The following is a 13550-nucleotide window of genomic DNA, read 5'->3' as shown; positions in this document are numbered from 1 at the left end:
GTGAATTAACTAAAAACTGGCTTCGTAACTGTCGCACAAGAGAATACTTTGGACGGTCACCCCGGGCCGAGACGAGGCCACGGCACCTATGTGCCACTGGTGTAGTCGAAGGGAATCACCAAGCATAGAACACCACATAGCACACCCAAAACATCACAAGACCGGGGGATGAAGACAACGCCATGAAGATGGGAGAAGCGTCGCCGATGTCTCGGCCAGCAACAGCCGTCCGACCATCGATTTCTCCCAAACACCGGTCACATCCGAGAGCCACTCGAGGGCGCCGGAAACCCGCAGCCGCTGCGCGCCCGCCAGATCTGAAAGTAGGGAGTCGTCCGACCCCTGGGAGCGGCCAGAGGGAAGCACCTTGCCAGATCTGGGGGCCCTGATGCGGATGAGGGGAGGTCCGGAGCATGCCGCCACCAACCATCGGAGGGAGAGGTTGTGGCGGCATCTGGCGGGGTGCCCGCCCGAGTCGCCTCACAGAGACCTTGGTTAAACTTAATTACTTTAAGTTTTAGGGCACTAATAACTTACGCTGAAGGCCTTAGCCCAACATTTATTTATAAGAAAACAAATTAATAATACATCCAGCAAAAAAGATACCTACTGGTTTCAATACATATCAGTAATATAATCACTTAAAATCTGGTTCAACAAAAATAAAATGGAAGCAACAGGAAAAAGAGCTACTAGGAAGGTTGCTACCATGCACGCACAGCAGTATATATCAGGAGAAGCAGCGTACCAGGACAGATTAGAATGTGAAATAATCACATGAGTTAAGAAAGACAGTGTTGGTTTTTAGCCGAAATTGTGTACACACTACAACAATTATTATTGGGTCCGAATAATTGCCACACGTGTGGCATGGACGGGAACCCGCCCGCACGCCTCGTGTGGCATGGACGGGAACCCGCCCGCACGCCTCGTGTGGCATGGACGGGAACCGGCCCGCACGACCACGTCCGCGCGCACAAAACCACGGCCCGCACGTCCGGTGCGTGGTAACCCCGCCCGCACTGCCCCGTCCGGGCCACATGACCCGCTTCCCGCACGACCCAGCCATTCCCGTCCTCCGCTCGATCGCCTCTCTCGACTGCCGCCATCGTCCCCCACCTCTCGAACCCCTACCTCCGTCGCCGGCCTTCTCTGGTTGCCATGGCAACCAGAGCAGATCCGTAGGGCAAACCCACCGCAAACCACACCCCAACCCTCCTCACCCCAAGCCCCCCACTCCAACCCAGCCCTTCAGAGACGATCAGCTAAAATCAGGTGAAAATCTCCCTATCTCATCCTTCTCATCCTTCAGGCTGAAAATCTCCCCGATCTTGTACTGGATCCATGCTATAGGGGGGTGGCAACACCAGTAGTTCTGAGATCCAGTAGTTTTGTGATCTACGTGTTGAGATTAACTTAAGTTCCTAGTTTAATTGACGCAGGTAGTTGCGCATGAAATGGATGAGTAGGAATCCCTAAAAAAGGACAGGAAGGACAATTTTTGGAATGGAGGGGTTGGGAAAAATTAATTGCCACTTGTGTATAACGACAGTTGCCACCTTTCGTTGTCAGTAGCTGCCACCTATTTTGACCTGTTGCTTGCCATCCCTATCTTCTATGTGCAAGCAGCAGAAGAATACAATTCTTGTGGATTGTTGATACCTTCTTGTTCATGCAGTGATTGAGAGCACATCGGAAAGAAGCGAGACACGGAAAGAATGAATCACGAAGATGTCGCTGATGCTTGGGGTTCTCAAAGGCCAGAAACGGCCCCTTGGGATGCATCAGAGTACAGTCAACTCATCTCTGCAGGGCCGTTGCTGCCACTACTAGAACAGTATGCAGGCGTAGGTATGATGCGTGATAACAAAAGAAGAGAACAATTTCCATCTTCGCAACGATGAAGATGACATTCTACTCATGTCGTACACTCTCATTTTTTCGCAGGTTCTTATGACCAAAACACTCTTAGGGGGCCCCCGTGGCAAGTTCAGTCACAAGGTGCTAACACTGACAAATGTGCGGGCAGCCAACTTCAACTAGCTAGTATGGCTAATCAAGGTAATGCAAAACGAAAAAAGAGCACATACTGCTGTGGACATGAAAAATGAACATGCAAAAAAAAACTGGCAAAAGGACTCACGAGTTATCACGGGTGAAAATGCAGAGCGTTCATGCAGCACGTAGCATCAGGCAACACCCATGTACCTGCCATCGACATCATACACAGGTGAGTCCATAAAAAAAGTGAAGTTGCGGATGCTCAATTAGCAGAAGGAGCATAGTTGACATCTACAATTGCCATGACCGGACATCTACAATTGCCATGAATTAAAAACTACACTTGTCATCCCTGGACAACTGTTGTTGCCATCCATAGACACCTGCAGTTGCCATGGAGGAACAACTGCAGTTGCCATGCCAGTGCAACTACATTTGCCATGCCATGGCAACTGAAATTGCCATGAAGGAACAACTGCGGTTGCCATACCGATGCAACTACAGTTGCCATGCCAGTAAAACTGCAGTTGCCACATCAGGGGCAACGGCAGATGCCGTGCTAGCACAAACTGCATTTTCCATGAATTGACCAACCACTACTATGCTTACAGGTTATTACGCTGGTGGTAACCCGGCAAACGTCTCGTGGCAAGCTTCACAAACTGTAGGTGGAGCACGTCATTTTGGTGTCATAGACCACACAAGATGGTCAAATGCAGCACAACAAGGTAATGAGAAAATCTGAACCACAAAAACAGCAGTACATTTGTTATTTATAGTTATTTGTAGGCAAAACAGTAGTTGCCATGTTTGTTGAACAGTAGCTGCCATGACTGGACAACTACAGCCCATAATGAGATATATTGAGATAAGTATTGAGATATATTGTGATATATTGTGATATATTGTGTAATAACAGCCCATAATGCAATAAATATTGATATAAAAGCATGATGCAAAATGGACGTATCAGGGCGCGCCCCCCTGCCTCGTGGCCTCATCGAAGCTTCCCTGACTTCAGCTCCACGCCTCCTGGATCACGTTCATTCCAAAAATCACGCTCCCGAAGGTTTCATTCCATTTGGACTCCGTTTGATATTTCTTTTCTTCGAAACACTGAAATAGGCAAGAAAATAGCAATTTGGGCTAGGCCTCCGGTTAATAGGTTAGTCCCAAAAATAATATAGAAGTGCTTAGTATAGCCCATAAACATCCAAAACAGATAATATAATAGCATGAATGCTTCATAAATTATAGATACGTTGGAGACGTATCAGCATCCCAAAGCTTAATTCCTGCTCGCCCTCGAGTAGGTAAATGTTAAAAGAAAAAATTTATGAAGTGTGTATGCTAGCAGGTGCATAAGTTTGACCAATGATAATTTCAATCACCTTTTCTAGCATGATTATTTGTCATAATAGTAGTTCATCTCATAAAACTTCTAAGTGACAAGCTATTCACATGTTAAAGCATAGACCATAAACTTTCTTTGAAAACTAGCAAACTTCATTCTCAGTCATCAAACAATTGCAATTCATCTTGTTTTTAGGAAGGGTCTATGTCAGAGCTTTGATTTAGCAAACTCCACATACTCAACTATCATATAGTCTTCCATGATTGCTACCACTCAAAGCATATTTCTAGAACAAATAGCATCCATCGAACACAGAGAAAGATAGGGGCTTAATGTTTCGCCTCCCAACTCACTTATCATATAGATAATTGTCAACAATAATAATGCATGATCGAATATATTTGAATGGCCATATATGCTTGGATCTTCAATCACATGATGCATACCAACTAAAGAGTAGGTTGGAATGAGAAGGAATACTACTGACTCTTTCATAAAAGTAAAAGATAGGCCCTTCGCAAAGGGAAGCAGGGATTTGCAGAGGTGCCAGAGCTCGAAGCTTTAAAACAGAGATGAAAATAATTTTGAGAGGTACGCTTTCATTGTCAACATAACAACCAAGAGTTCCCAATATCTTCCATGCTACACACATTATAGGCGGTTCCCAAACAGAATGGTAAAGATTTTACTCCTCCTCCACCAACAATCACACTCCACGGCTTGTCCGAAACAACGGGTGCCGTCCAACTATCAACATTCCTGGGGGAGTTTTGTTTAATCTATTTGTGATTTTGTTTTTGATCTTTTGATCATAGGACCGGGCATCCCAGTTACCACCCATTTTCTCGTGAATGATGAGCGGAGTCCACTCATCGTGAGAATAACCCACCTAGCATCAAAGATACTGACAGCCCCTAGTCGCTACATGAGCGATTCGGGCATACAAAATAGATTATTATTTGAAGGTTTAGAGTTTGGCACATGCAAATTTACTTGAAACGGCGGGTAAATACCGCATATAGGTAGGTATGGTGGACGCTCATGGAAGAAACTTGGTTCAAGGGATTTGGATGCACAAGCAGTATACCTGCTTAGTACAGATATTTAGGCTAGTAAAAGATTCTAAATAGCAAGCACCAAATGTTGAAGGATCCATAAAAATATAACTTCTATACAAATATACCCAAGCATAACTCATTACGTTGTCTTCCTTGTCCAATTTCAACTAATTTGCTCAGGTTTGAAAATAATTAATGGGGCTCACAATCATAGAAGATGTCCAAGATAGTATATTTATATGTGAAACCTCTCTTCCTTCAACATTCTTTCATGAATTGTTCAACTGACCAATACAATGTTTCTAACCTTCAATAAATTTACTACCTCTACTTCTTAGATGTGAAGTCATTACTCTCAATGGGGTAAACATATGAAACATATATAATTTCAGATTTATAACATTCAACTCACTCAGCCATTTACTCATAGGATATAAGTGAAGCACACGAGTAAATGACAAAGTACTCCAAAAAGATATAAGTGAAGATCAATGAGTAGCTAAATAATTATGTAGCTATGTGAAGACTCTCTCCCATTTAATAGTTTCAGATCTTGGTATTTCCTTCAAATAGCAAGCAAAGCAAAATAAAATGACATAGCAAGGATAGCACAACTCATGTGAAGAAGCAAAAACTTAGTCTCAACGGATACTAACCGATAGTTGTTGAAGAAGAAATGTGGGATGCCAATCGGGGCATCCCCAAGCTTAGATGCTTGAGACTTCTTGAAATATTATCTTGGGGTGCCTTGGGCATCCCCAAGCTTGAGCTTTTGTGTCTCCTTAATTCCTCTCATATCATGGTTTCTCTATTTCTCAAAAACTTCATCCACATAAAACTTAACAAGAACTCGTGAGATAAGTTAGTATAAACCAATGCAAAACCTTATCATTCTCTACTGTATAAAATCATTAAAATTATTATTCAACATTGCATACTAAATGTCTCTGCATATTTAATACTCCTATCCTCAAATAGAATCATTAAACAAGCAAACATATGCAAACATAACAGCAATCTGCCAAAACAGTACAGTCTGTAAAGAATGCAAGATTCATCATACTTCCCTAACTCCGAAAATTATGAAAGAAACTTCCCACTTTAGTAAATTTATCAGATATTATTATGCAAAAGGTTTCAACATTTTATAACATTCTGACTTTTCTAGGGAATTTTTGCAACAGCGGTAAACTTTCTATTTTGAAACAGCAACATGTATACATGCAAAATAAGCATGGTAAAGGCCATCCTTGACATTTTTATTGAAAATACAGATGCTAAACATTATTCTAAATAATATCAAGCAAATACTAACAAAATAAAATGATGCTCCAAGCAAAACACATATCATGTGGTGAATAAAAATATAGCTCCAAGTAAAGTTACCGATGAACGAAGACGAAAGAGGGGATGCCATCCAGGGCATCCCCAAGCTTAGGCTCTTGGTTGTCCTTGAATATTACCTTGGGGTGCCTTGGGCATCCCAAGCTTAGGCTCTTGCCACTCCTTATTCCATAGTCCATCGAATCTTTACCCAAAACTTTAAAACTTCACAACAGAAAACTCGTAAGCTCCGTTAGTATAAGAAAATAAATCATCACTTAAGGTACTGTAATGAACTCATTTCTTATTTATATTGGTATTAAACCTACTGTATTACAACTTCTCTGTGGTTCTATTACCACTTAATACTAGCCATAGATGCATCAAAATAAGCAAACAACACACGAAAACGGAATATGTCAAGAACAGAACAGTCTGTAGCAATCTGTAACTTTCGAATACTTATGGAACTCCAAAAAATCTAAACTAAATTGGTGAAAGTGGGGAATTTGTCTATTAATCATCTGCAAAAAAAATCAGCTAAAAAGCGCTTTCCAGTAAATTATGACAGCAATTCTTGTGAGCGCTAAAGTTTCTATTTTTTTACAGCAAGATCACATAAACTTCACCCAAGTCTTCTACTTGGAACAAACACTAATTAAAACATAAAACCACATCTAAACAGAGGCTAGATGAATTATTTATTACTAAATAAAAACATAAATCAAAGAACTAAAATAAAATTGAGTTGCCTCCCAACAAGCGCTAACGTTTAACGCCCCTAGCTAGGCATGATGATTTCAATGGTGCTCACATAAAAGATAAGAATTGAAACATAATGGGAGCATCATGAAGCATATAACTAGCACATTTAAGTCTAACTCACTTCCTATGCATAGGGATTTTGTGAGCAAACAACTTATGGGAACAATAATCAACTAGCATAGGAAGGCAGAATAAGCATAACTTCAAAACTTTAAGCACATAGAGAGTAACTTGATATTATTGCAATTCCTACAAGCATATGTTTCTCCCTCATAATAATTTTCAGTAGCATCATGAATGAATTCAACAATATAACCAGCACATAAAGCATTATTTTCATGATGCACAAGCATAGAAATTTTACTATAATGCTAATAAGGCTGCTATCGAAGATGCTCTAACATCAGTTCAACGGCGGCCGGTGTAGACTTGCATTAGGGTAGGAGGCCGACCAGCAACCCAAGACACCTGTACGATGGCTGAAATCGGCTTGGCGTAATGTACGGTTGTGATGTCCATCAATTGTTAATCCACCCTAATCGCGTGAGCAGGTAACTTCGTAATTTGAATCAAGGGCATCGGGCATGATGGCAGGGCCACTCCATTATTAAGTTTGCTTTTGCATGCTCGGATCAAACAGTTACATCACTACTCGAATTTCCATATGCCCGGGGGTGTCGAGGTCTTTGCCGAGAGCCAAAACACGGACAATCGGCAAACTAAACAACGCCGAGAGCCATTCTCGGCAAACCTAGATTCACGACAACTATCTACTTTGTCATCACTGGCTCATCACGAACAATCGCCGCACGGCAAACCGCGCAGACGCCGAGAGCCGAGCATGGCAAAGAGGAGCCACGTGGCATACCCGTTCGAAACAGACAGCTCTGTTAGTTAACTTCCATATTACCGAGAGTCGTTTCTTAACGCTCGGCAAAGTATATGCCACATCCCTTTTTCCTTTTTTGTGTGTGTTGTTTTTCCCTCTATGTTTTCGTCTTATATTTCATACCTTTTAATGACTAAAGTTTCAAAATGCCATGACTTGTGTTTTGTATTAGATTTTTTCAAATCTCAACTTCTAAGCACTACTCCCTCCGTTCCTTTATTTAAGTTATATTATTTTTGCCGCGGCCACAGTCGTTGCGCCGCAAAGAAGAACCGTCGCGCCCGCAGCCAACCATGAAGAGCCGGTGGCGGTGGCGGCAACTTGTGGCGGGGGCGGTGGCGGTAGCTTTTGGCGGTGGCGGTGGCGACAGCTGGTGGGGGTGGCGGCAGGTTGTGGGGGTGGCGATGGCGGTGGTGATTTCGGCGGTGGGGCGGAGAAGAAGGAGAAGAGAGAAGTGACAGAATAGAAAGAAAGGGGATCAGATAAGATCTAGGTTTAGGTGTTGTCCCGAGAGTGACTCTCGGTGAAGGTAGGCATTCCCGAGAGCCAAGAATCGACCCTAGGTAACCACTGCTCTAATTCTTTATTTTCCTTCTATTGGTGTTTTTGTTTGGCACTCTCTTTTCATATCTGATATTTCATATGTTGTTATGACTAAAGTTTGAAAATGCCATGACTTTTGATGATTTTTTCTATAAATGACTTTTGATGACTTAATATGTTTTGGGCTAGGTTTGTTCAAAACTCAAATTTAAAGACTGTAAAGTAAAAAAAACATGAGAACGATGACCTGTTGTCACACGAAGAAGCAGGTATTCACCGTGGGCTACCCTCTCTCGGTGCCGGTCAACGCCCTAGACTGTCGGGGCCTGGATGGGTCCTCGATCTGGAAACCGCCTGAGGGGGAGGACGAACCACACCTGCATGCGCAAGGCCCATTCATATGCATGCAAATGGGTGGTGTGTTGTTGGAATAACCAACGCATGTCCTTGATGTGACACATGCCTCACAAACCACACAGACGGGCGGGAACGTCGAGGACCGGTTGTGTTCGTCCGTGAAACCGAGTCTTCGGTGGGTGATCCTGTGACAGAACGGGCTTAGACATGGTCTGTCATCTCGTGATGACCTGCCATAACACGAAGACGCAGTTGTTCACCGTGGCCTACCCCCTCTCGGTGCCGGTCAATGCCCTAGACCGTAGGGGCCACCAGATGGGTGCTTGGTCTGTAGAACCGAGCGAGGGCCATCGGATGGGTGCTTGATCTTTATTTTCCTATGACATCACACAAGATTTCCCATGCCGCTTCCGGGCATGATTTCATCTGGTGCCTTGCAGATCTGGAATTTCCGGCGATGAAACCCTAGCAGAGCAATAAATTTCTCGAATATTGCACACATGCCTGGAAAATGCGGGGGGCATGGCACGTGTCATGCGATGGCCTCCTTTGGGAGTACAAGAAGTTTCGACGCCACCGGAGCAACATGCCCCGCACTTCCTGCACAAATCGGACACATTCCCTCTTGATACCCAAAAACCACAACTACACACATGCAAAGTAAGAAGTCAATTTGAGCTCAGATTGCATATCAATCAAACAAACTCCCACATAATTACTTCCAAACTAAAACCCACAAATCACTATACTTATAGAGCATTGCACGAGTTAATCTAGCAATGAGAGCTGAAAGGACAAAGTTGCTAACCTTTGTGAACACTTGGATAGATGGGGTGTCTTCAAATTTTGACAAATCTTGACAAAAATGGAGGAAGAGCTCGAGCAAGGGGAGAAAAGGGAAAACAGAGAGAATGAGCTTGGGCTGGACGAAGGGTTTATGTAGGAGCAGTCGGGGGCACGGGTATCGTCATTAGTCCCGGTTCCAACGGCTAGGAGTGATTGGGGGCACAAGCATCATTAGTCCAGGTTCATTTGGTACCTCTAGTCCCGGTTTGTGATACAAACCGGGACTAAAGGGGTGGTGACAGACTGGGGCCCCACGAGCCCATTTAGTCCCGGTTTGTAACACAAACCGGGACACGCTCCTAGCCGTTGAAACCGGGACTAATAGTCACATTAGTCCCGGGCCGAATCCAAACCGGGACTAATGATCCGAATGTGAAGTCTGTTTTCTACTAGTGAATACATAGCAAGATCACAAATGATGATTATATTCCAGGAAGTGCAAGTAAACTCTGTTCTCCAAAGCCACTCAAGCCACAAGTAACACAATTCCCATTTGTAGAAGCACCAAAGAGGCAGTCGATTTTACTCAGCTTCATTAGGACGATGAACCCTTCTTGACATCAATGATCATGATGTATCCAATCCTGCACAAACATGGGAAAACATCAAACATCACAAATAACAAATCCTCGGCTGAAATCCCAATACAGGAACAAATCATCCAAAAAGAGGAGGGGTTCAGCAGCGCGACCAACTCATATCTCCTTGACGCTGTAGCAAGGATCCATGCACTCGAGATTTATAGGAGAGCTGCGTATTTGGATTGATTAGAAGGAGGGCAAAGAATGCCGGCCGGTTACTGTGTGCAAGCTAACGCATTAGCTAGCAAAAGGAAAAAACAAAACCAACGCAAAGAAGACATAAGGTTAGCATGGCCACCAAACGTGTCGTGCCAGCTTTTTGGAGGCGATCGAGACATGGGATGGCCAATGCCCGCCTTGCTCCTTTTATCTTCATCATATTCAAAGATAGCAGACATATATTGTGTAGACGTGCCAGAGGTATATATTCTTTATCCAAATAGTAGTACTAACGTTCTGGCTTACTCATTTCTGTCCGTGATTAATGTTGTGTGGATAATCATAACCATCCATGGGTATATACCATAAGACAAAAATGAGTAAAATTTATGCCACAACAAACGTTATGATTATTTATTTCAAATTTATTATCCTTTCTCGCAGATCAAAAACAATCATTATACTAATCTAATCACGGACATCATATGGTACAACCAAGGCGGTGTTGAGGTTGAACAGAATGCGCAGCCTCTCGTTATCAGTTTGCAGCGCCTCCGTCCCTGGCACATCTTCAAGATCAGTTTGGCACTCGTTGGAAGTGTCGCCAGCGATATCCACACAGTGGGGCAGACGCAAGGAGTGCAGGATGCCCTTGTCACCTTGGTGATCCTTAATCATGGCTTGGCAGATGTTGAGCGTGCTCACCACGTTCTCATATTGCAGCTCACAAATACTGAGAGCGTACATCGCCACTGTGCCTTTTTTGGCGTTTTGTAGCATTTTCTTGACCTTGACACTAGCATCAGTGACACGGCCCTTAAGGATGTCGATGGAGACGAGCACCAAGCCAGGGAGGTCTTTAGCCTCGGCGCTTCGCTTGTCCGACTGGAGGGTCGACAAACAGAATTCCTTTGTGACATCAGGGTCTTGGGTCTCGCCCGAGGCGTTCTTGCACGCTTCCACTACAAGGCTTGTTGCCTTAGGTTTGCCATCGCCAGAGCCGTCGGCTTGAGTAGTAATGGCACTGGAAAGGAGCATGAAGACGATCACGGAGAAGACGATGGAGGTCGGCGGCATTATTGCCATTGTTAGAAGGCTAGATACAAGCCTTGAACTGTCCTTAGGCAGAGGGAGATAGAGTGAAATGGATAGAGAAGGGTGTGTATTGTAGAGATGGATGGATGGATGGAGGTGTTCGTGAGGTTGTGTTTTATGTATAGTGCGTGCAGTGAGAATTCATAAATGAAGTATGCAGCTTGATCATGGATACACATATTAATCAGTGTCCAGTCTGTGCACATTTTGCACCTCCGGCTAATAATGCCCTTTATATTCATAAATACAAAACATTTCAGATTTTACTTTTATTAGTACACATGTTAATTCCATAGATTCTTTAATGTAACATAGCTTGATCATGAATATCCAAATGATGAGTGTCCGTAGAATGCACAAGGATATACTGGTGCTCATTTTGTATCTCATCAGATTAATGCTCTCTATGTTCCACAAATACACAAATGCTCATTTTAGATCTTCTCATAGTAACACATCTAACATCCATATATAGACTCATTAATGCAACATAACTTGAAGATGGATATCTAATATGGATCTCATCCATAGATTCATCAATGAAACGGAACTACTTTGCAGATGACAAATATGTGCACGACCACTACACGATAAGCATCTAGCGGCCTGCTGCCTACTGTTGCCATGCAATGGACGGAGCTGATTGTATTGCCGTGCACACATCGTCTGCACACTATCGTGTGAATAGCACTGGTCTTAATGAAATATAGCTTGATAATGGATATCCGGATAATGAGCGTCTGTAGAATGCACAAGAATATATCAGTGCTCATTTTAGATCTCATCGTATTAATGCTCAATGTGTTCCACAAATACACATATACTTATTTTAGATCTTCACATAGTAACACATATAACATCCATAGACCCATTAATGCAACACAACTTGATCATGGATATCCAAGATGTATATCATCCATAGATTCATTAATGCAATACAACATCTAACATCTAACATGGATCTCATCCATAGATTCATTAATGTGACATAGCTTGATCATAGATATCCAAATGATGATTGTCCGTAGAATACATAAGGGTATATTGGTGCTCATTTTGGATGTCATTGTATCAATCTATGTTCCATAAATACACATATGCTCATTTTAGATCTTCTTGTAGTAATACACATCTAACTTCCAGATACTAAGCTCCCAAGATTTGGAGTGTATTGGTGCGTCGGTGACTAGCTATAGGATCACCGTGGACCCCTCCTGTAAGGGTGTGTGTTGCTGGTCGAGAGTAACACAAACCTAACCGTAATGGGCTGCTGTTTTCCCGGTCTTGAGAAGGTATAGTTTGGCTTATGTTTTTCTTTATTTATATTGTTATGCTTTTATAATATATATATATATATATATATATATATATATATATATATATATATATAGTTTTTTCTTTGCTTGTTTGATTATTATTATTATTTTCAATTGCATGTTTTCACATTTTTAATAATGAATAAGCTTTCTATATTTCTAGCCGTCTGGTGCATCGATGGCTATGAGTGTGGCTATCGGCCCTGCTTGTATGGGTGTGTGTTGCTGGTTGAAAGAAACGCACACCTGGCCAAAATGGACCAACCGGTTTTTCCGGTTTTGGGAAGGCATTGCTTGTTGTTTATTTTTTGTGCTATGCTACTGTTTTTAATATTTTTTCTTTTTTTGTTTCATTTTTATTTCTTTCCTTTTAGTTTTTCTCCACATTTTAATTCATGAATATTTATTAAAAATCCTGAATTATTAAAAATGTTGAATTATTTAAATCCATGAACATTTTTTAAAACTAATTAGCACTTTTTAATTCATGAGTATTTCTAAATTTAAAGTTCATGAACATTTTTACAGTATGTGAAATCTTCTAAATGTGCGGGGCTTTTTTCAAATTCGTGAACATTGTTTTGAATTCAAGAATATTTTTAAAATTCATGAACATTATTTGCTCACCGGCGGCAACGGCCAGATCAGGAGCAACTGTAGAAGGTCAACCCCAATTGTTGATCAATCAGTTAATCCCGAAGTCTTGATCCTTTCCTGCAGGTGGTCTATTAATATTAATTTTTGCACTAATTTTGCTGCTATTTCTTTCTTCCGTTTTGATTTGTACGATATAGATCTTATTCGTTTGTGTTCACTTAGATTTTAGAGGAATCCATCAGTTTGCTGTTAATAGGATGGATTGAAGCACTATGAAATCCCTATCACAAAAGAACCTTTTTCAACAAAGGTTACGAGTGTGTTTCAAATATTCAAGTTGGCCCACACTACGAAATACTTTCCTTATGTACACTATCTACGTTGCTAGATAGGGGTGTAAGAACAACCTACAGGTGACCAAATTTTGCTCAACTGCTAAAATTTTATCATCACAGATCAGAGCAAACACATGTCTGAAAACCAAAAACCACCTAAAGTTACCAAATTTGCGTCAAACTGCTAAAATGTAACTGACCAACGTACATTCAGACAAGTATAACTTTACCAGCTCCAATGATAAACTGCAGCATCATGCACATCTTACTTGAATTCTAGTCATTGCATTCTACATCAAGAACAATAATGTTTAGGTACTCCCTCTGTAAA

General features: G+C 42.0%; 1 protein-coding gene across 1 annotated transcript; it reads right to left on the bottom strand.

Moving 5' to 3' along the window:
* Positions 1-10319: 10319 nt before the first annotated feature.
* LOC119306889 lies at positions 10320-11038 on the bottom strand. Its single transcript, XM_037582992.1, has one exon. It carries the CDS (start codon positions 10960-10962, stop codon positions 10345-10347), a length of 618 nt encoding a protein of 205 aa, XP_037438889.1. The 5' UTR covers positions 10963-11038; the 3' UTR covers positions 10320-10344.
* Positions 11039-13550: the final 2512 nt, after the last annotated feature.

Source organism: Triticum dicoccoides, chromosome 5B (assembly GCF_002162155.2).
Source record: "Triticum dicoccoides isolate Atlit2015 ecotype Zavitan chromosome 5B, WEW_v2.0, whole genome shotgun sequence".
Lineage (NCBI taxonomy): Eukaryota > Viridiplantae > Streptophyta > Magnoliopsida > Poales > Poaceae > Triticum > Triticum dicoccoides.
This window is presented reverse-complemented; position numbering and strand designations above follow the sequence as displayed.

What these genes read in the sequence shown, in the direction of transcription:
- LOC119306889 (XM_037582992.1), bottom strand. Translation starts at nt 10,962, where the DNA reads ATGGCAATAATGCCGCCGACCTCCATCGTCTTCTCCGTGATCGTCTTC.